The sequence below is a fragment of the Rhinopithecus bieti genome, unplaced genomic scaffold, assembly GCF_001698545.2.
Source record: "Rhinopithecus bieti isolate Rb0 unplaced genomic scaffold, ASM169854v2 scaffold_30957, whole genome shotgun sequence".
NCBI classification, from domain to species: domain Eukaryota; kingdom Metazoa; phylum Chordata; class Mammalia; order Primates; family Cercopithecidae; genus Rhinopithecus; species Rhinopithecus bieti.
In genome coordinates, this window is record NW_016813678.1 from 1,300,780 (window position 1) to 1,324,779 (window position 24,000).

The 24,000-nt window shown below is 37.9% G+C and overlaps 1 protein-coding gene across 1 annotated transcript in view; it reads left to right on the plus strand.

The window, feature by feature from the left end:
- Positions 1 to 24,000, plus strand: part of TBC1D32 (TBC1 domain family member 32) — a gene marked incomplete at its 3' end in the record, with an annotated part of 224,148 nt that overhangs the window by 100,230 nt on the left and 99,918 nt on the right. The window contains exon 22 of the mRNA XM_017848884.1: positions 8,625 to 8,741. Within this exon, the coding sequence (XP_017704373.1) occupies positions 8,625 to 8,741 (117 nt within the window). The remainder of the gene's footprint in view (positions 1 to 8,624; positions 8,742 to 24,000) is intronic.

Sequence of the window (24,000 nt, forward strand, 5' to 3'; positions counted from 1 at the left end):
ATAAATAAATAAATAAATAAATAAATAAAATACTTAGGAATATACCTAACCAAAGACATGAAAGACCTCTACAGGGAAAACTACAAAACACTGCTGAAAGAAATCAGATAACACAAACGAATGGAAAGACATTTCATGTTCATGGATGGGTAGAATTAATATTGTGAAAATGACTATACTGCCCAAAGCAATTTACAGATTCGATGCAATTCCCATCAAAATACCACCATAATTCTTCACAGAACTAGAACAAACAATCCTGAAATGTATATGGAGCCAACAAAGAGCCCAAATAGCCAAAGCAAGACTAAGCATAAAGAACAAATTTGGAGGCATCACATTACCCAACTTCAAATTATTCTACAAGGCTACAGCATGGTACTGGTATAAAAATAGGCACATAGACCAATGTAACAAAATAAAGAACTCAAAAATAAAGCCAAATACAACCAACTGGTCTTCAACAAAGCAAACAAAAACAAAGTGGGGAAAGTATACCCTATTCAAAAAATAGTGCTGGGTTAATTAGCAAGCCATATGTAGAAGAATAAAACTGGATCCTCATCTCTCACCTTATAGAAAAATCAACTCAAGATCAATCAAAGACTTAAATCTAAGATCTGAAACCATAAAGATTCTAGAAGATAACATCAGAAAAACCAAACCCCTCTAGACATTAGCTTAGGTAAAGACTTTATGACTAGGAATTCGAAAGCAAATGCAACAGAAACAAAGATAAATAGATGGGACTTATAAAGAAATAATCGGCAGAGTAAACACACAACCCACAGAGTGGGGGAAAATCTTCACAATTTATACATCTGACAAAAGACTAGTATCCAGAATCTACAAAGAACTCAAACAAATCAGCAAGAAAACACAAACAACCCTATCAAAAAGTGTGCTAAGGATGTGAATAGACAATTCTCAAAAGAAGATATACAAGTGGGCAACAAGCATATGGAAAAATGTGCAATATCACTAGTTATTAGGAAAATGCAAATCAAAACCACAATGTGATACCACCTTATTCCTGCAAGAATGGCCATTAAAAAAAAAAAAAAAATAGATGTTGGTGTAGATGCAGTGAAAAGGGAACACTTTACACTGTCAGTGAGAATGTAAACTAGTATAACCACTATGGAAAACAGCGTGGAGATTCTTTAAGGAACTAAAAGTAGATCTACCATTTCATCCTGCGATCCCAGTGCTAGGTATCTACCCAGAGGAAAAGAAGTCGTTATACAAAAAAGATACTTGCAAATACATGTTCATAGCAGCACAATTTGCAATTGCAAAAATATGGAACTGCCCACATGCACATCAGTCAATGAGTAGATAAAGAAAATATGGTGTATATGTACACACACACACACTATGGGATACTACTCAGCCATAAAAAGATCAGCCAGCTGATCTTTGATAAAGCAAACAAAAGCATAAGGTGGGGAAAGCACACCCTATTCAAAAAATGGTGCTGGGATAATTAGCAAGCCACATGTAGAAGAATGAAACTGGATCCTCATCTTTCACCTTATGCAAAAATCAACTCCAGAAACATCCAGCAACCTGGATGGAATAGTCTCCGCTATTATTCTAAGTGAAATATTTAGGAATGGAAAACCAAACATTGTATGTTCTCACTCCTATGTGTGAGCTAAGCTATGAGGGCACAAAGGCATAAGAATGGTACATCAGTCTTTGGTGACTCACGGGAAAGGGTTGGGGGTGGTGAGGGATAAGAGACTACACACTGGGTACAGTGTACACTACTCAGGTGATAGTGCACCAAAGTCTCAGCAATCACCACTAAGAGAACTTATTCATGTAACCAGACACTATCTGTTCCCCAAAAACCTATTGAAATAAAAATAAATTAAATAACTAAAATACCATACAATCTGTTCCCCTAAAACCTATTGAAATAAAATAAATTAAATAACTAAAAACAGCACACAAGTGGCAAATATATATACACACGTGTGTGTATATATATGTGTGTATGCGTGTGTGTATATATATATATATATATATATATATATATATATCAGATTTCAATAACATTTACCAGTAAAAAAGAAATTAACTTTATTTTTTCTGTGGATACTTAGATAATAAAATAAATATATTCTGATTCATTTTAATTACAGGTAGCTTAACATCACCTAAGTTGCAGGTTGTTGATAACGATCTCTACTGAACTATAATTAGAAACAAAATGAAATTACATTTTAGGTGGTAGAAAATGTAGTTAACCAGTGTTAAAGATGATAATGTATTTATCATAATTTTTCACATGTCAAACTGTGATAATTTATAAAAGTATATGGCAGAATGTTTGGCATATAGTAGGCACTCAATAAATGGTAGAAAGTATTATCAGTGTTGGTATGTTTAATTAGTCATGATGCATAGTGTGGATATGAAAGCAAAACTATTAAATAATATTTTTTAAAATTGGTTATGCTCAGAGGATGATTGAGAATCAATTTATTATCTTGAAACTTGTTTACTAAAATAACAGCATTTATTATGCCATTCCTGTATGAACTTGTTTTAGCCCATTTTCACACTACTATGAAGAACTACCTGAGACTGGGTAATTTATAAAGAAAGAGGTTTAATTGACTCATAGTTCCACTTGTCTAGGGAGGCCTCAGGAAACTTACATTCAGGGAGGAAGGTGAAGGGGAAGCAAAGCACACATCATACATGGCTGCTGGAGAGACAGAGAGTGAAGGGGAACTGCCAAACACATTTAACCCATGAGATCTCGGGAGAACTCACTATCATGGGAACAGCATGGGGGAACTGCACCCATGATCCAGTCAGCTCCCACCAGGTCCTTCCTTTGGCATGTAGGGATTACAATTTGAGGTGAGATTTGGGTGGGGACAAAGAGCCAAACCATATCAGAATTCCACCACTGGGTAACCAAATAGTAGGTGAAAGTAGTGCCTCTTTTTCATGAATTATCCCAACTAATAATTCTTTTTAAATGATGGAATTAGAATGTCACCATTTGCAGTCTGCAAGAATTAATTGAGCCACCTTAACATCACTAAAACAGAAATGGCTAAACATTATTAATATGCCCTCTAATGAAAGAATAAACCACCATCTCTAGTCTTACCAAGGTATCTAACTTGATCAAGCCTTTGGATTCGCTGCCAGTTTGCAGAATATGGAAACTGCATATATCCAAAGGATGGAAGAACAGGGTGAACTGCTGCCTGACTGTGTGCTTCCTAAAATCCAGACTGGTTAAAACTTTACGGGTCAAATGGCCTGAGCTTGTCAACAGACGAAATGAAAAGAAAGGCGAGGGAGAAGATGAATGCCTGTAGATTAAAAGAAGTTTTAAATGACATATCAAGTCTTGAAAATTGTAAAGACAAAATTATACTGTCTAGATATGTACACCTGAGAAGTAAAACCACAAGAGAATCTTTGAAAATGATTATTGTAAAGGTCAGGATATTGGGTGTTGTGGAGGGATGGCAGGGGAGGTAATTGTAGGCACAGAGAAGGCTCTCTGGGGCAGGTGGCAGAGTTCTAGAAGAAATTCACTTGAAAGATAAAGATAAGTTGGATGGAAAAAATATATATAGAGAAGCAACATACATTAGAAAACTGACATGGCTACATTTAGTGTCAGAGATAAAGAAAAGGAAAAACTATCAGATTAAGAGACACATTTTATAATGATAATATGAATATGGTCAAAACACCAGAAAGACATAATCATAAATCAGTATGATCCTAACAAAATATTTAAAATATGTGTAGTATTGAAATAGAATTTAAGGAAGAAATAGGCAAATCTACAATCAGAGTTGACGATTTTAACATTTCTCTTAGCAATTGATAGAACAGATCAAGAGCTCTCTGTTAAGAATTATGTGATATGAATACCACTATTAACCACTTGGTTTTATACAATATTATACTCGGTGACTGCAGAATACACATTCTTTTCAAGAACACATGGCATGTCCTCAAAGATAGACCATGTTGGGCTAAATGCAAGTCTAAATAAATTTAAGACAATTGGAATAATATGAAGCATATTCTATAACCACAATGAAATTAATTAAAAATCAAGAACTAGAAACTAGAAAAAAAGATATTTGGAAATTAAGCCACATACTTATAAATAACTTGTAGCTCAAAGAGGTCACAAGGGAAATTAGGAAGTATTTCAAATTGGATGCAAATAAAAATACATCAGAATTTGTGTCATAGTTGAAGCAGTCCTAAGAGGGATATTTTTAACTGTAATATTTATATTAGAAAATAAGAAAGATCTAAAATTATTGACTCAAGTTTCCACTCAAAGGGAGTAGAAAAAGAAGGGCAAATTACACCCAAAACCATTGCAACAAGGGAAATAATAAACAGAGCAGAAATCAGTGAAACAGAACAAACTAAAGAGAAGTAACAAATCCAAATGTGATTTTTGGAAATGATTATTAAAAGTGATAAACCTCTCACTAGATTGATGACAAAAATAAGAGAGATCCAAAATTACCAATATCAAGAATGAAAGAGGGGTAAGACTAATGAGTCCACAGATATTAAAGGTTAATAAGTGAATATTATGATTTGCTTTATGTCATTATCTCAACCACTAAGATCTAATTGGCAAAGTTTCTTTAAAAGTAGGGTTACCAAAACTGACTCAATAAAAAAAAAAAAAATAGGTATGCATTTGTTAAAGAAATTGAATTTGTCATTAAGAACCTTCTTACACAGAGAAAAACAGATGGTTTCACCAGTGGATTCTATGAAACATTTGTAGGAGAAAGAACACCAATCTCACACAAGGTTTTTCAGAAAACAGATAGAGGAAACGCTAATTTATGAGGCCAGTGTAACACTGATATAAAAACATCACCAAAAAAGAAGAAAGTTATAGATCTGTAGCCTGATGAATATAGACAGAATGCTTTTTAAAATACTATACTATGAATTGTAATTCAGCAGTGTATAAAAGGACCGTTTATTATGATCAAGTGGGGTTTATTTCAGGAACATAAAGTTGGTTAAACGTTTCAGTACGAAAATACAACTTACCATGTTAAAGAATAAAAAGAAAACTCTTAATATTATTTCAACATATGTAGAAACATTTTACTAAATTTCGTACACATTTATGATAAAAATTCAAATGATTTAATCCATAATCTGATAAATGCTGTGTTTGGAAAGCATACAGTTAGCATCATCTTTAATGGTAAAATATTGACTCTAAATTTGGTTGACTCTTACCACTTTTATTTACGTTATATTATATAAGTATAATAAGGCAAGAAAAAATAGAAGGCATACAGATTGGAAAAAAAGATGTAAAATTATTTGAAGATGGCTTGATTCTCTCCTCCAAAAACAAGTATCACCCCTTTCACTCCACCAGCCCAAACAAAAGATCCTCTCCCTGAATCTAAGTGCTTTCCTAGTGTCTTTTAGTGGTTTACATCATAGCAGACTTTAGAGCAAGCTTGTAGAACCTGCGGCCCATGGGCTGCATTCGGCCCAGGACAGCTTTGAATGTGGCGCAGCACAAATTCATAGCCTTGCTTAAAACATTATGAGATTTTTGTTTGCAGTTTTTATTTTTATTTTCTTAGCTCATCAGCTATCGTTACTGTATTTTACGTGTGGCCCAAGACAATTCTTCTTCTTCCAATGTGGCCCAGGGAAGCCAAAGTAATTGGACACCCCTCCTTTAGAGTAGTGAGACTCTGCTTCAGAAGACAGGTGTTCCTTACAATGGTCTTACAGTTGTACATATTAAGGTTTAAAATAGATAATGTATATAAATATTGATACTATAGCATTTGGCCAAAAATAAGTGCTCATATAATGATAGCAGTTAAATTTTTATCACTATTCAGTCTTCCTCCTCCCCTTCTTGTCCATACTACTTTAAAGAATAGAATATTTTATACACATAGTCTTCACTGACCTTTCCTTTACTCCTAAGGCATGTATTCCCCGAACACTAACCTTTTGAGTAACTATTTGATCATTCTGTCTATTGGACATGTTTTCAATACATCTGTGTTCTAATAGGTGTAATGTATCTCTGACAGTCTTACAACTTCCAAATTCTAATTTGTTTCTTTATTCCTTTATATTGTCTACCCTCAAAACCACTACTTTTCTGAAAATACTTTGCCCCCTTTTTTTTCCCTAGAGGGTAAAGATAGAGCTCATTAACATAGCACTTCTCTGTCTGACTGTCTGCCTGCTACGTATACAGTCTTACCTCTCACCTCTGCCTACATTGCTGAAGAGTGTCATCCTTATATCACCCCATTGCTCTCCATATTGTACTAATGTCAGAACATTTAGGCACTATTTTAAGTGATTTAATAGTGTATTTTGTCCTGCACTGCACTATGAGTCCTTGAGGGCAGGGACCATGCCTTTATTCATATTTTCATTGTTAGCATTTGGCACAATTACTGATAAGCAGCTAGCACTAAAATATTTTTAGTGAATAAATAAGTGAATAGAAGATCATTATCAACCTGAAAGATTTTAATTTAAAAGAACACTTCTTGACTTGGAGAATTAATTTTATACTTTAGTCTTAAAAATATATCAAACTTTGACTTTTCATTAGTTTCCTTATCATTATTGCATAAAGTCTCATTCTTCTATTCAAAGCATTGATGACATAGATTTATGTTTTGTGCTACTATAAATTTTAAGATAATGTCTGATATTAGCGACATCTTATAATGTGTGTTTGTGGGAGCCAATAATTACATTGTATATATTTTTATTCCAGAAATGCTTAATACATCACAATTTTGCAGTAAGCTAACATCTTTTAAAATGCCCAATGTGTGAGAAATGAATGTATTTCTTCTAGAAGCAAGCTGCTGAAATCTTCTCAACCTTCTTTAAAATTCTGTTCAGGTTGTTTTAGTTTGAATACAGTTGTTGAATTATTTTTACCTAAAGTTTTACTTGATTTGCTTAGAGTAGCATGTCACACCTTACCTTGATTGTATGTGGTCCACATCATTTTATTTCTTACGTGAAGAGAGGTTCCATAATTGTGAACTGAATTCTTCATGTATAAATAATATAAAATGCTCAATATACTATTGCTATATGTGATTTATAAAGATTATATTTCTTTTCTACCCAAATAGACATTTTAAAGGCTTTTTTGTAAACTTTTGTGATTATGGTAGAAAAGATTCTGTAAACATAAAGGATTTATTCATGATCGTATCCAAATATTGCTGGATTAATATTAAGGACATTAAAACATGTTTGCAGATTTAAATTACAAAGCATTATTACCTTGTATTTTTTGGTTCATCTGTATTCTCAGGATAAACTAGATTGGATTAAAAATAAATCTGTAATGAAATCTGTTCTATTAATCATCTTTCTAGTTAATACCCGGTGATTAGAGAAGTTCATACAGTAGTTTCCTAGGTGAACCCTCCAGTTTTTCTGCAGTTTATTGTATGTATAATGAATAGACATATTTCTCAAACATTCTTTCCTTGGCAATTTTTTTCTTCCTTTTCTATAGTGCGTACTATAGTGAAAATGTAAAGCAGAAAACTTTACAGTTATAAGTAAGTACAATTAATATAATGCAAGCAAAAGATATAAGTATTGGCAGAATATAGGGCTTCTGGATGTGGATGGAGTTAATTGGAAAGTCTTTAGAAAAGACGTGACATATTTTGAAGACATGTCAAATGGGCTAATGAGTAAGTGGAGGGCAGGAGAAGTGTGTTACTAGGATACAAAAGTACGTATAGGTGGCAGTCAGTTGAAGGAGACCACAGGCATATTTGATTGACTGAAGTGGTGACTTCATGCTGAGGAATACTAGGAAATGAGGCTTTTGAGACTGTGAAGAGTAGAATCGTGTCAATTAGAGAAGTGCCTTGAAAGCCATGCTAAGGAGTTTAGATTTGATGGTTAGTGATGAGCAACCACAGCATGCTTTTGAACTAGGGAGCCCAAGAATGAATGTGGCTGAGAAAAATATTCTAGTTGTGTTTAATAAGATGCAATGAGAGTGAAGAGCTTAAATATTTCATGGAGAGATTGGTAAAATTGCACCAGCAAATGAGTTAGCTTTGATGGGAAAAGCCATGGCTTTTAAAAATTAGCTATCATATTTAGGTTAGTTGGATTTTCAGTGAATGTAGTTAAAAGATAGCCTCATGATCTGAGGGCAAAAATATATAGAATTTATTATCTTGCCCCAGAGTCCCTAAGTATTATTCTCTTGCATTTTCTTACGTATTGGATATGGCAGTGCAAAGAATGAGAAAGATGGATTATTGAATTTTTGTCAGAACCAAACTTTTAAGAGATACATGATATTTTAAAGCATATTCCAAATTTCATATATGTATGTAATGGTTGTTACATCATGCGTTGTCAGCTTATAGAGTATTGCTGTTCATGTTAACTGTTTTGTACTTATCATATATATAACATATTTCAAACTTACGGGAATTAGGTATATTTAAAAATTAGCCCTCAAAGTCATACAGATACGAAACTACATTAATGACTCTCCGTGGATGTGGTTGACAAAAATGAATCATTTAAATGATTGTTTTCTTTCCCTCTAGTCTTTTTTAGCACTGGTGAACTTGTTATCCTATCCTACTATTTATGAGCTGATAAGGAATCAAGATCTTCCTAATAAAACAGAATATTCTCTTCGTGAAGTCCCAACATGTGTTATTGTAAGTCATTTTCTTTAAATCTTTCTCTGTTATAAATGCTACTGTTTGCGATTGGTAGTAAAATGCAATTTGACCAAAAGAGAAAAAAGAAGCATTATGTAATGGCATTTATGGGCTGATTTGATTAATCATGCATGAATTATATCAACTTTTGAATTTTCTGTGCATGGATTCTTTGATCCAGGTCACCTAACATTCCCAACACCTATCAGAATACGAGGCTAACTCCAACCAGGAAAGAGACTTGGCATAAATAGAAGTATACTTGTGAGTGATTTTTAGATGGCTCATTACATTATTAGTCAAACCAGTGATGCTCCTTCATTGGCTAGGATTAGTAGGAATAAATTGTATCCACGGAGTCCACTACATTTCCTGCTTATATTTTAATGAACTACATATTATTGCCCCATGAGGGCAGTATATACAAATTTTTTTAATTTGAGACCTAGGTTGTACTAATATTCACAGTTAAGTAACTTGTTTTAATCATTAAGGGATATTTAGTTCCTTATCTTTGGGTACATTTATGAATTAACCCAGAAACATACGTGTATATGCATATAAGCATTAGTAAAGACTTACTTGATATTGAAATTTTATTATTGGTCACTCTTTTCATTTTCTGGTCACTTCATCCTATGTGATACTGTTTTATAAACATAGTTTTGCCCTTTGGAATACATTTAAACCTATTAACCCTAAATACTTAGATTTTTAAAAATTTCGTCTACTTTGGGAAACTTTTAATAGCTTATATGATGTGAAATACAAAGATAGGTACTTCTGTCATTTAACATTAACTTAGATTCTCTTATCTTCTTTTCCTTGAAGTTTTTTCAGTTGTATTTTGTGCTTACTTGTATGTTGGCACTTCAACATACAAGTCTACCTGTTGAGTACAGGTAGACTTCAGAATTATTGTGGGTTCAGTTCCATACCACAACAATAACATGAATATTGCAGTAAAGGAAGTCACACAAATTTTTTGTTTTCCCATGTGAAAGTTATGTTTACACTGTAGTCTAAAGTGTACAGTAGAAATATGTCTAAAAAATGTTTATTGCTTAATTAAAAGTACTTTATTGCTAAAAATGCTAATGAACATCTGAGCCTTCAGTGAGTTGTTTTGCTGGTGGAGAATCTTACCTCACTGTCGATGGCAGCTGACTGATCAGTGTGTTGTTTGTTATGGGCTGGGGTGGCTCTGGCAATTTCTGAAAATAAGAGATCAGTGAAGTTCACTGCATCAGTTGACTCCTTTCATGAAAGATTTCTCTGAAGTATTTGATGCTTTTTGATAGCATTTTACCCACCGTAGAACTTCTTTTAGAATTGAAGCCAATCCTCTCATCCCACTCACTGCTTTATCAACTAAGTTTATGCAATATTTTAAGTCCTTTGTTGTTATTTCAACAATGTTCACAGCATGTTCTACAGGAGTGGATTCCATCTTTGCTCATCCATAAGAAACAACTCAACTCCTCATCTGTTTGATTTTGGTCTTAGGATTGCAGTGATTCAGTCACATCTTCAGGCTCCACTTTTAATTCTAGTTTTCCTGCTATTTCCACCACGTCTGTAGTTACTTGTTCTACTGAAGTACTGAACTTCTTTAAGTCATCCATTAGGGTTAGAATCAGCTTCTTCCAAACTCCTTTTAATGTTGATATTTTGACCTCTTTTCATGAATCACAGATGTGGCATCTTAATGGTGAATTCTTTCCAGAAGGTTTTCAATTTACTTTGCCCAGATCTGTCAGAGGAATCGCTATTTATGGCAGCTATAGCCTTACAAAATATATTTCTTAAATATTTGAAAGTCAAAATTACTCCTTGATTTATGGGCTACAGAATGAATGTTATGTTAGCAGGCACAAAAACAATACTAATCTCCTTAAACATCTCCATCAGAGCTCTTGGGTGACCTGTTGCATTGTCAATGAGCAGTAGTATTTTGAAAGGAATCTTTTTACTGAGCAGTAATTTTCAATGGTAGGCTTAAAATACGCAGTAAACCCATACAGTCACATATGTACTGTCATTTACTTTATTTTTCCATTTATATAGCATAGGCAGAGTAGATTTTCCAGTGCTCCAGTATTTTTGGAATGGTAAATGAGCATTGGCTTCTGCTTAAAGTCACCATCTGCATTAGCTCTTAAGAAGAGAGTTAGCCTATCTTTTGATGCTTTGGATCCAGGCATTGACTTCTCCTTTCGAGCTATGAAAGTCCTAGATGATATCTTCTTCCAATATAAGGCTGTTTTGTTTGCATTGAAAATCTCTTGGCCGGGTGTCGTGGTCCATGCTTGTAATCCCAGCACTTTGGGAGGCCGAGGTGGGGAGATCACCTAAGGTCAGGAGTTCGAGAGCAGCCTGGCCAACGTGTTGAAACCCCGTGTCTACTAAAAATACAAAAATTAACTGGACGTGGTGGCACGTGTCTGTAATCCCAGCTACATGGGAGGCTGAGGCAGGAGAATCACTTGAACCTGGGAGGTGGAGGTTGCAGTGAGCCTAGATTGAGCCACTGCACTCCAGCCTGGGCGACAGAGTGAGACTCAATCTCAAAAAAAAAAAAAAAAAAAAGAAAAGAGAAAAGAAAATCTCTTTAATGTAGCTAACTTCATCAATTATCTTAGCTAGATCTTCTGGATAACTTGCAACTTCTACATCAGCACTTGCTACTTCACCTTGTACTTCCATTTACTCAGACAGCTTCTTTCCTTGAATCCCATGAACCAACCTGTTAACTTCAAACTTTCCTTCTGTAGCTCCCTCATTTCTCTCAGCCTTATTAAAGTTAAATAGAGTTAGAGCCTTCTGTGGGTTAGTGTTTGGCTTAAGAGAATGCTGTGGTTGGTTTGATTTTCTGTTCAAATCACTCAAACTTTCTTCATATCAGCAATAAGGTTGTTTCATTTTGTTATTGTTCATGTGTTTCCTGGAGTAACACTGTTAATATCCTTAAAGAACTTCTTCTTTGCATGTACAACTTGGCTAATTGGCAAAAGGGGCCCAGCTTTTGTCTTGTCTTAGCTTTTGACATGCTGTCTTCCTTCACCAAGCTTAGTCACTTTTAGCTTTTGATGTACAGTGAGATACACTCAACTTTTCCTTTTATTTGAACCCTTAGAGGTTTTTTAAGGTTACTAATTGCCATCATCTTGATATTGTTGTGTCTCAGGTAATAAGGAGGCCCCAGGAGAAAGAGAAAGATAAGTGAATGACCAGTTGGTGGAACAATAAGAACAACATTTATCCATTAAGTTTGTTGTCTTATCTGGGTACGGTTCATGGTGCCCCAAAATAATTACAATAGTAACATCAAAGTTTACTAATCACGGGTCATCATAACAGAATAATTATAAAAAGTTTGTAATGTTGTGAGAATTACCAAAATGTGATTCAGAGACACAGAGTGAACACATGCTGTTAGAAAAATGACACCAGTAAACTTGTTTGACGTAGCATTGCTACACATCTTAAATATGCAAAAAAGCATATTATCTGCAAAGCACAATAAGTGACATGCAATAAAATAAGGTATGCCTGTAGTTTCATCGTTAGTCATTTATGTGTCTAGATTTCCCACTACAATGGGAGTACCTTAAAGAAAGTAGGCTGTCTTCAATGTATATAAATCTAGCACATTATATGGAACCAGTGAAAATAATTATTCTAATATGATTGGTTTTATTAGATTGATTATGGGAAACAAGTACAAATTAGTTTTATGATATAGTCCAAAATGATGGCTTCAATGTTTGTTCTCTTAAGTTTTCATGTGTCTCTGTGGGGTATATTCAACTATATCTTTCCACTTATGGAAAAATTTGTTTTCTGTTTGGTCTTAAGACAGTTGACTGCAGTTATATTACTCTGTTTCTCCCAAAGACATTATGTTTTAACCCTGTAGAAAGATCACTGCTTTCTGTCATGATTTAAACATGTATATGGGTTCCTTTTAAAACAAACAACTCTTTTGATCTATGCCTTCTTTTATTTACCACACTGTAGTTTTCTTTCTTTCCCTCCACCCTAAGCTTCCTGAAAATTTTGCCTGTGCTTTAAGTCTCTACATTTTTTTCTCTTCTGTAAACTGTGGAAGCCACCATAATCTGGCATCTTTGCCCAACTACCTAACTTAAATTGTTCTGCCAAAACCCAATAAATATATAATTCCTAATCTAATGGAACCTCCCTGTATTAGTTTGTCATGCGCTAATAAAGACATACTTGAGACTGGGTTATTTATAGAGGAAAGAGGTTTAGTTGACTCACAGTTCAGCATGGCTGGGGAGACCTCAGGAGACTTACAATCATGGTGGAAGGGGAAGCAAACACATCCTTCATCACGTGGCAATAGGCAAGAGAAGTGCTGAGCAAAGGGGGAAAAGTCCCTTATAAAACCATCATATCTGGTGATGACTCACTATCATGAAAACAGCATGGGGGTAACTGCCCCCATGATTCAGTTACCACCATGTTTCTTCCATGACATATTGTGTGTTAGTCAGGGTTCTTTAGAGGAACAGAACTAATAGGATATGTCTCTCTCTCTCTCTCTCTCTCTCTCTCTCTCTCTCTCTCTATCTATATCTATATCTGTATATCAAAGGGAGAAAGATGTAGGCTGAGAGGCTAGGCCAGTCTAGTCTTTTCACATTTTTCTGCTTGCTTTATATTCTAGGCACACAGGCAGCTGATTAGAGGGTGCCTACCCAGATTAAAGGTGGGTCTGCCTTTCCCAGCCCACTGACTCAAATATTAATCTCGCTTGGCAACACCTTCACAGACAAACCCAGGATCAAAACTTTGCATCCTTCAATCCAATCAAGTTGACACTCAGTATTAACCATCACATGTGGAGATTATGGGAACTACAGTTCAAGATGAGATTTGGGTGGGAACACAACCAAATCATGTCACATCCCTACACCCTTTAACTTAATTTACCACTTTGGAATATTTGACATGGTTTGTTTACTCCTTAGTGTAATTCTCTCCTTCTGTGACTGTGGCATTACTTACTTCTTGTTCTCTTCCTTCTTTTCTGGTCTCTCCTGCATAGTTGTCATTGTAGACTTCTTTTCCTTTGTTTGTCCTATGGCCTCCAGAGTGTTCTCATCCAATTCCATGGCTTCAGTTATGCACTGACAACTCTTTGACCTATATGACTTGACTGCCAATTTTATAATTAGAACCCTACCAGACAATGGACATCTGGAACAGTTACAGGCGTCTTAGTCTTACTGTGTCTACAGCTGAATGTAATGTTTTCTCTTTCCCAAATCAATTCTGTTTCCTGTTTTTCTCAGTGTATGGTACTATTAGTCACACAATTTAGTGAACTGGAAACCTGGAAATCATTATTGATTCTTCCCTCTCTGATAGACTTTGCCTCCCTAACACCTTGATCTTGTTTTCTTTCTGTATTCATTTTTTAAAAATTCTTATTTTAGCTTCAGTGGTACATGTGTAGGATTCTTATACAGGTAAACTCATATTACAGAGATTTGTTGTACAGATTATTTCATCACCCAGGTACTAAGCCTAGTACCTAATAGTTATCTTTTTTGTTCCTCTCCCTCCTCCACCCCCTACCCTCTAATAGGCCCCTAGTGTCTGTTGTTCCCCTCTTTGTGTCCATGAGTTCTTATCATTTAACTCCCACTTACACCTGAGAACATGTGGTATTTGATTTTCTGTTCGTGCATTAGATTGTCACCAACTCCATTCATGTTCCCATGAAAGACATGATCTTGTTCTTTTTTAATGCTGCATAGTATTCTATGGTATATATGTCCACATTTTCTTTATTCAATTTGCCATTGTTGGGCATTTAGGTTGATTCCATGTCTCACCTTATCCAAGTTCTCTCTGGGTAAGATTATGACACAAAGCTGGAGAGTTGATGTACCTCTGAGGTAGGACACTAAAGGTATATTGCTGGCCTTTCCAGCTGAAAGCAAATTGCTTCTGGTGGGCCTTATGGACAGGAACAGAGATAAAGGCATTTGCCAAGTCAATGGCTGCATACCAGGTACCAGGAGATGTGTTAATTTACTCAAGCAATGAAACTGCATCTGGTACAGCAACTAGCATTTTTCAAGATCCATGTGTTTGCTGTTGTAAATAGTGCTGCAGTGAACATTTGTATGCATGTCTTTTTGGTTGAATGATTTATATTTCTTTGATTATATACCTAGTGTATTCGTCAGGGTTCCCTAGAGGCATAGAACTAATAGGATACTATATATATAAAAAGAGGAGTTTATTAAGTATTAACTTACAAGATCACAAGGTCCCAAAACAGGCTATCTACAAGTTCGAGGAGTGAGGAGAGTCAGTCCAAGTCTCAAACTCAAGAACTTGGATTCCAATGTTTGAGTGCAGAAAAGCATCCAGCATGGAAGAAATATGTAGGCTGGGAGGTTAAGCCAGTCTCACCTTTTCATGTTTTTCTGCCTGCTTTATATTCAAGGGCAGTTGATTAGATTGTGTCCACCAGATTAAAGGTCTGCCTTCCCCATCCCACTGATTCAAATGTTAATTTCCTTTGGCAACACCCACACAGACACACCTAGGATCAGTACTTTGCATCCTTCAATCCAATCAAGTTGACACTCACTATTAACCATCACAAGTTCACCTCTTGTCAACTTGAAGCCATAGTCATACGTTCAGTTTCCACAAAAGCTCAGCAACAGGCCAAGTGCTGCCTCTCAGAAGGAGAGCAGTTATCTGAAGAAGGCAGGGCCTTGCTCCAAAATCTTAGCGACCTCTGCTGTGATTCACCTATGGGGGTCTGCCAAAGGCTCCAGACAGCATCTCTATCTGCCACTGATGCCTCAAGCACCATTGGATCTGCTGGGTCATATGGCCCAAGTGGCACAGCAGCTTGCACAGCAGCCTGGGTCTGTTGCAGAGCCTTCTCCTGTTCTGGACCCCACTGAAAACTATCAGCCTTTCAGGTCATTCAGTAAATGGGACAGAGTAACACACCCAAGTGAGGAATGTGTTGCCTCCAAAATCTAAATAGGCTTACTAGGCATTGTGCCTCTTTCTTGTTTGTAGGAGGGGCCAAATGCAACAACTTACTTTTCGTGTTAGAAGGAATATCTTGACAGACCCCACACCACTGGACCCCTAGACATTTTACTGAGGTGGAAGGTCCCTGAATTTTAGTTGGATTTATTTTTCATCCTCTGGCATGCAAATGTCTCAGCAATAAGTCCAGTGTGTTTGCTACTTCCTGCTCACTTGATCCAATCAGCTTAGTTATCAGTGTAATGGACCAGTGTGATATCTTGCAGAAGCAAAAAGCGGTCAACTTCTTTCTGGATAAGATTATGATACAAAGCCGGAGAGTTGATATACCTCTGAGGTAGAACAGTAAAGGTTTATTGCTGGCCTTGCCAGCTGAAGGCAAATTGCTTCTGGTGGGCCTTATGGATAGGAATGGAGATAAAGGCATTTGCCAAGTCAGTGGCCGCATACCAGGTACCAGGAGATGTGTTAATTTACTCAAGCAATGAAACCACATCTGGTACAGCAGCTGCAGTTGGAGTCACCACTTCGTTACGCTTAGGATAATCCGGTAGCATTCTTCAAGATCCATCTGTCTTCTGCACAGGCCAAATAGGAGAGTTGAATGGGGCTGTGTTAGGAATCCCCACCCCCGCGTCTTTCACGTCCTTGATGGTGGCACTAATCTTTGCAGTTTCTCCAGGGATGCGATATTATTTTTGATTTAGTATTTTTCTAGGTAGAGGCAGGTGTAATGGCTTCTATTTGGCCTTTCCCACCGTAATAGCCCTCACCCTACCAGTCAGAGAACGTAGGTGGGGGTCCTGCCAGCTGCTAAGTATGTCTATGACAATTATGCATTCTGGCACTGGGGAAAAGACTACACTGTACACACTGTAAGTTGGAACTGAGGTAAAACTCCATTAATTACCTGATGACCATAAGACACTGTTTTACCTGGAGGATAACAGTGACATTTTGGATCCCCTGGAATCAACATCAGCTCAGAGCCAGTGTCCATCAGTCCCCACAATGTCTGATCATTTCCCTTTCCCCAGTGCACAGTTGCCCTGAGTAAAAGGCCAGAGGTCATCTTGGGGAAAGATGGGAGAAAAATTCACTGCATAAATTGTCAGTAATGTAGTGGGATCCTTCCTTGAGGGGACCCAGCTTCCCCTTCATGCAAGGGATTCTGAGTCTGTAAACTGGCTTGTCTGGAAATGGATTGAGGGGCCGTGATTCTCTGTTTTTATAGTTCAAAGTAGTCTTTTGTCCGTTCGACCTAGAAGTTTTCTGCTTATATTAATGAAGTAGGAATGCAGTAGGCTTCCTATCAGTTTCACTTCTAGGAACACCGTGATTAGCCAATGCCAGAGCTAAACAGGAGTCAGACTATTCTGATTGCTGTTTTGTCTCTGGTGTCCATTACAGTAGCTACACCCACCTGGCCTTTGACAGTTGAGTGCCACTCTTTGGCTGTCGCTACCTCGGGATCCAGTTATTCTTATTTTATTTAAATTTTGTACTTGAGTGAATTCGGTTCCCACATTTAGATCTGACATGCAGAGAAGAGCAATTACAGGGCTCTTCAAAGATGTAGGTGAGACCCTCACAAATCTATTTTGCAAGGCATTGGTCAAGGGTATATCTTCTGGAACCTCCCAGCTGGAATGAGTAGATCTAAAGCTACTAATCAACTTCACCATCTTAATCTCCCTAAGACTTGAGATCCCTTCCTCTGCATTAAACCAAGGGACATCAGGAATTTCCAGCATGCTCACATTGGGCCATCTTTTAATCCGTATTTCAACTAACTGAGCAACTAAATGATTAGAACATTTTTCAACTCCTCGAGCTGCAACATTAAATGCAGAGGCCCTACTTAGTTGGGCCAAATCAATAAATTCAGCCTGATTCAGCTCTATGTTCCTCCCACCATTATCCCATAACCTTAATATCCATTCCCATGCCTGTTCTCCAGATTTCTGTTTATATAAATTGGAGAACTCAAGCAGCTCTTTTTGAGTGTAGTGCGTTTCCTCATAGATCATGCTCTCAACCTCACCTTTAGGGCCTGCACGACTTTAGTGCAGTTATAGGTCTAGAAGGAAACAGGGTGTTGGGGCTAGCTCCTGAGGAGAATCAACATTCTTTTGCCTGACAACTGCCTCAGGGGAGGCCATCACTGTTGCCTCAGGCAGCACAGGGTTTATCTCCTCCCACAAAAGTGGAGAGGCTGATGGCACCATGGGTTGGGGAGGGGATGTTGTCACTACTGGGGATGGGGAAGCTGTTTCTTCTGGCAAAAAAAGGTTCATCAGAATGTACAAACTTGGTGTCCCCAGTTCTACAGGGTCCTCGCACATGTACCCATTCAAAGTTGTAGGGTCCCATTCTGTTCCAATCAATGCCCTCACTTTAACAGTAGACACCTGGCGAGGCTGTGCATGCAGCTTTGGTTGCAGGTCAGCCACTCACATGATAAGAACTTATGCCTGTTTTTCCACAATTTCTGCTCTTTCTCTGCAGGAGATAAAACTCTCACTCAGGGCAATCTTAGCAGATTTGAGGCTCAGTATCTGCTTCTGAAGCCAGGAGACAGAATCTCTGAGTTCATCATTTTCTTTCATCACTTTGTTCACTGAACTTAGGAGCAGCCAACCAACTTCATTATGTTCCTTGGATTTCCACATACGGTCAAACCGTATTACATATAGAGTCACTGAATTCCTTGCCTCTCATAAGTGGTGAATTAGGAGTGTCAAATACGTTTATTTTGCATAACTCTCTAAACAGTTCATGCCAGTGACTATCAGTGTTCTCCATACTTTTAGAAGGAGAGTCCTCTAGAAACCCCAAAACTAATGAAAGAATTCCAACCTTAATATTCTCTTCCTCTAGAACTACTCCTGGTACCAAAATCTGTATTAGTCAGGGTTCCCTAGAGAGCAGAACTAATAGGATAGATATAAATATACATATAAAGGGGAGTGTATTAAGTATTATTTACACAATCAGAAGGTTCCACAATAGGCTGCCTGCAAGCTTGAGGAGCAAGGAGAGCCAGTCTGAGTCTCAAAGCTAAAGAACTTGGAGTCTGATGTCTGAGGGAAGGAAGCATCCATCACAGGAGAACGATGTAGGCTTGGAAGCTATGCCAGTCTTGTCTTTTCATGTTTTTCTGCCTGCTTTATGTTCGCTGGCAGCTGATTAGATGGTGCCCATCAGATTAAGGGTGGGTCTGCCTTCCCTAGCCCACTGACTCAGATGTTAATTTCTTTTGGCAACACCCTCACAGACATACCCAGGGTCAGTACTTTGCATCCTTCAATTCAACAAGTTGACACTCAGTATTAACCATTACACCCAGTAATGGGATTTGCTGGGTTGAATGGTAGTTCTATTTGTCGGTCTTTGGGGACAATTGCCACAATGCTTTCCACAATGGTTGAACTAATTTATACTCTCAGCAACAGTGTATAAGTGTTCTCTTTTCTCCACAATTTCACCATCATCTGTTACTCTTTTACTTTTTTGATAATAGCCATTCTGACTGGTGTGAGATGGCGTCTTAATTTGGTTTTGATTTGCATGTCTCTAATGATCAGTAATATTGTGCTTTTTTCATATGCTTCTTGGCTGCATATATGTCTTCTTTTGAAAAGTGCCTGTTCATGTCCTTTGCCCATCTTTTAATGGGATTTTCTTTTTGCAAATTTCTTTAATTTTCTTATAGATGCTGGATATTAGATACTTGTCAGATGCATAGTTCATAAATACTTTCCCTCATACTGTAGGTTGTTTAGTGTGTTGATACTTATGCTGTGAGGAAGCATTTAAAGTTAATTAGATCCCATTTGTGAATTTTTGCTCTTGTCGCAATTGGCTTTGGTGTCTTTGTCATGAAATTGATGGCAGTGGTGGCCCATCTGGAGCAGTGGCTGCCATGATGCCAGCTTCATTGTGGAAGGCAAGACTGGGGCTGCATGCCCCATGGAGCTGGTGGTAGTCCCACCCTCCCAGGCACAGCTGCAACCACTCAGCTGCCTGTGGGTAGACAGTGGTGGGTCCCTGGTGAAGAAGCCCCACCTTTGAGTCAGGGTTGGCCTGAAGTATGAGGACCAGGCTACCAGTTCTACAGACTGGAGTGAGGACTTAACGGTGCTTTTTCCGAGCCTGACTGTGGTTGCCCATGGACCAATCAGTGTGCACTTTGTTCCCTCTGAAGTCCATAAAAGCCCCAGACTCAGCCAGACATGGGTAGATGTCGGGATGCCCTGCCTGTGGAGAGGAGCTACACACCGTGCGTCTCCTCTCAGCTGAGAGCTGAGCAGGCATCAGGACGACCTACCTGTGGAGAGGAGATATACATTGTGGGTCTCCTCTCAGCTGAGTGCTGAGCAGACATCAAGACGACCAACCTGCAGAAAGTCTTTACTTCTGGTCTCCTGAGAGCTGTATTGTTGCTCAATAAAGCACCTCTTTGCTTTGCTCACCCTCTGGTTGTCTACATACTTCATTATTCTTGGATGTGGGACAAGAACTTGGGACCCACCAAATGGGAGGACTGAAAGAGCAATAACACAAACAGGGCTGAAACACGCCTCCCACTCATGCTCACCCTGTTGCGGGCAATGAGAAAGAGAGAAGAGAGAAAGAAAGAAGAACTTTAGCCCTTCACGTAGCCCAGACCTAGAAGATCCTTGATCCATGGCTGTGGCACCCTCTTTGGGACTCTGTGGTTCCTGGCATCTCCAGGATTTTGGACACTGCTGTGTTTCCTGGTGCCCATAGTAGAAGCTGCTTGCTTTATGCCTGGTCCAGCTGCAGCTTAACAGGGAGCTGGCACTCATGCCAGTGCTTGGACCTGCCCACCCTGCTGCAGCTGGCACACCTGGTTTTGAGCAGTGGCTGGACCCCATGCTCATTCACTCACACACGTAACCCTCACCCCTTCATGTCTGGCTCATCCTGGGCAGGCATGGGATCTGCGTTGGTAGCATGAGCTGAGCACAGCTTGCCAGGCCGAGTGGCGAGTGGGTGGAATGAACCCAGTGGGCCTGAGCAAAATTCAGGCAAAGGTGCCACAGGCCACACAGGTTTCCAGCTGGTGAATCAACACTCCAAGCATCCAAAGGCAAAATGTTTGCCTGTTTGTATGTCGGAATGGTATTGCCTATATTGTCTTCCAGGGTTTTTATAGTTTTGGGTTTTACTTTTAAGTCCTTAATCCATCTTGAGCTAATTTTTGTATTGATATAAGGAAAGGGGGTCCAGTTTCAACTTTCTGCTTATGGCTAGCCAGTTGTCTCAGCACATTTATCAAACAGGGAGTTCTTTCCTCATTGCTTGTTTTTGTCAGCTTTGTTGATGATCAGATAGTTGTAAGCATGCAGCCTTATTTCTGGGCTTTCTATTCTATTCCATTGATTGTCTATTTTTGTACCAATATTATACTATTTTGATAACTATAGTCCTTCCAAGTCAGGTAACATGATGCCTCCAGCTTTGTTCTTTTTGCTTAGGATTGCCTTGGCTATTCAGGCTCTTTTTTGGTTTCGTATGAATTTTCAAATATTTTTTTCTAGTTCTGTGAAGGATGTCATTGTTAGTTTGATAGGAATATCATTGAATCTGTAAATTGCTTTGGGCAGTATGCCCATTATAATATTGATTCTATCCATAAACATCGAATGTTTTTCCATCTGTTTGTATCATCTCTGAGTTCTTTAAGCCATGTTTTGTTATTCTCATTGTAGAGTTCTTCTTCCTGGTTTTCTGTACTCCTAGGTATGGTATGGTATGGTATGGTATGGTATGGTATGGTATGGTATGGTATGGTATTGTATTCATTTCATTTCATTTCATTTCATTTCATTTCATTTCATTTCATTTCATTTCATTTCATTTTTGTGGCAGTTGTGAATAGGATTGAATTCCTGATTTGTCTCTTGACTTGGCTATTGTTGGAGTATAGGAATGCTAGTGATTTTTGTGCATTGATTTTGTATCCTGAATCTTTTCTGAAATTGTTTATCAGCTGAAGGAGCTTTTGGACCAAGACTCTTGGGCTCTCTAAATATAGAATCATGCCGTCTGCAAATAGGGAAAGTTTGGCTTCCTGTCTTCCTATTTGGATGACCTTAATTTCTTTCTCTTACCTGATTGCTCTGGCCAAGACTTGCAATACTATGTTGAATAGGGATGGTGAGAGAGGACATCCTTATCTTGTGCCAGTTTTCAAGGAGAATGTTTCCTGCTTTTGCGTAAATGGTATGATGTTGGCTGTGAGTTTGTCATAGAAGGTTTTTATTATTTTGAGCTATGTTCCTTCAATATCTAGTTTATTGAGAGTTTTTAACACGAAGGATGTTGAAGTTTATTGAAAGGCTTTTCTGTATCTATTGAGATGATCATTTGGTTTTTGTCTTTAGTCCTGTTTATGTGATGGATTATGTTATTGATTTGCATATGTTAAACCAACCTTGCATCCATGGGGTAAAGCCTACTTGATGGTGGTGGATTAGTTTTTTGATGTGCTGCTGTATTTCGTTTGCAAGTATTTTGTTGAGGATTTTTGCATCAAGTTCATCAAAGATATTGGCCTGGGCTTGGCATGGTGGCTCACAAGTAATTTAGAGGCCCCAGGCAGGTGGATCACCTGAGGTCAGGAGTTCGAGACCAGCCTGACCAATGTGGTGAAACCCCTTCTCTTCTAAAAATATAAATCTAGCCAGGAGTGGTGGCACATGCCTGTAATCCCAGCTACCCAGGAGGCTGAGGCAGGAGAATTGCTTGAACCCAAAAGGCAGAGATTGCAGTGAGCTGAGATTGTGCCACTACACTCCAGCCTGGGCAACAAGACTGAAACTCCATCTCAAAAAATATATATATATCTATAAATATAAATAAATAAAAAAGATATTGATCTGAAGTTTTTTGTTGTTGTTGTTGTGTCTCTGCTGGGTTTTGTTATCAGAATGATGCTGGCCTCATAGAATGAGTTAGGTAGAAGTCCTTCTCTGCAATTTTTTGAAATAATTTTATTAGGAATGATACCAGCTCTTATCTATACATCTGGTAGAATTCAGCTGTGAATCCACCTGGTCCTGGGCTTTTTTTGGTTGGTAGACTATTTATTGCTGATTCAATTTTGGAGTTTGTTACTGGCCTTTTCTGAGAATCACTTTGTTCCTAGTTCAGTCTTGGGGGAGCATATGTGTCCAGGAATTTATCCATTTCTTCTAGGTTTTCTAGGTTGTTTGCGTAGAGGTGTTCATAGTAGTCTTTGTTATTTGTATTTCTTTCACGTCAGTAATTACATCCCTTTTGTCGTGTGTGTGTGTGTGTGTGTGTGTGTGTTGGGTTTGTTCATTCATTTATTTATTTATTCAGCAGATACACAGGGAGTGCCTGCCGTTTGCTCGGCACTGTGGTCAAGGAACTGTGTGTGCAGTGTTGAGCGGAGCACATACTATCCCTGCTCTGTGACACTCACAGTTTGGCTCAGGTCCAGGGAGGAAGAATAGGGCTCCAGGGTGTGGTCAAGGTTCCACTGGGACAGTGGTGTTCCCCATACCAGCGAGGGGTTTAATCTCTCCAGTGGATCTTCCACAGCATTTTACTTGTATGGGGCTGGGTAATCACTGAGTGGATAAAGAGAATGTGGTAATATGTACCATGTAATACTACTCAGCCATAGTAAAGGAATGAAATAATGGCATTTGCAGCAACCTGGATGGAATTGGAGACTATTATTCTAAGTTAAGTAACACTGGAATGGAAAACCAAACATTATATGTTCTCACCCAGATATGGGATCTTAGCTGTGAGGACACAAAGGCATAAGAATGATACAGTGGACTTTGGAGACTTGGGGGGAAAGGGTAGGAGAGGGGTGAGGGATAAAAGACTACACGTTGTGTACAGTGTACACTGCTTGGGTGTTGGGTTCACTAGTATCTCAGAAATTGCCACTAAATAATTTATTCATATATCCAAACACCATCTGGTCCCCCAAAGCCTATTGAAATAAAAAATGAATTAAAAAAAGATTATACAAACCAGTTTATCCATCACTAGTACCGTGAAATCAAAATATAACAATACTATAGTGATAATAAAAGTGTTCTTAGAATTAAATAACAATCATTTAAGAAAAATTCTTCTAACTCTATTAGTTAAGTTATCCCTGGTAACTGAAAGCGACGTTTATTTTTGTTGG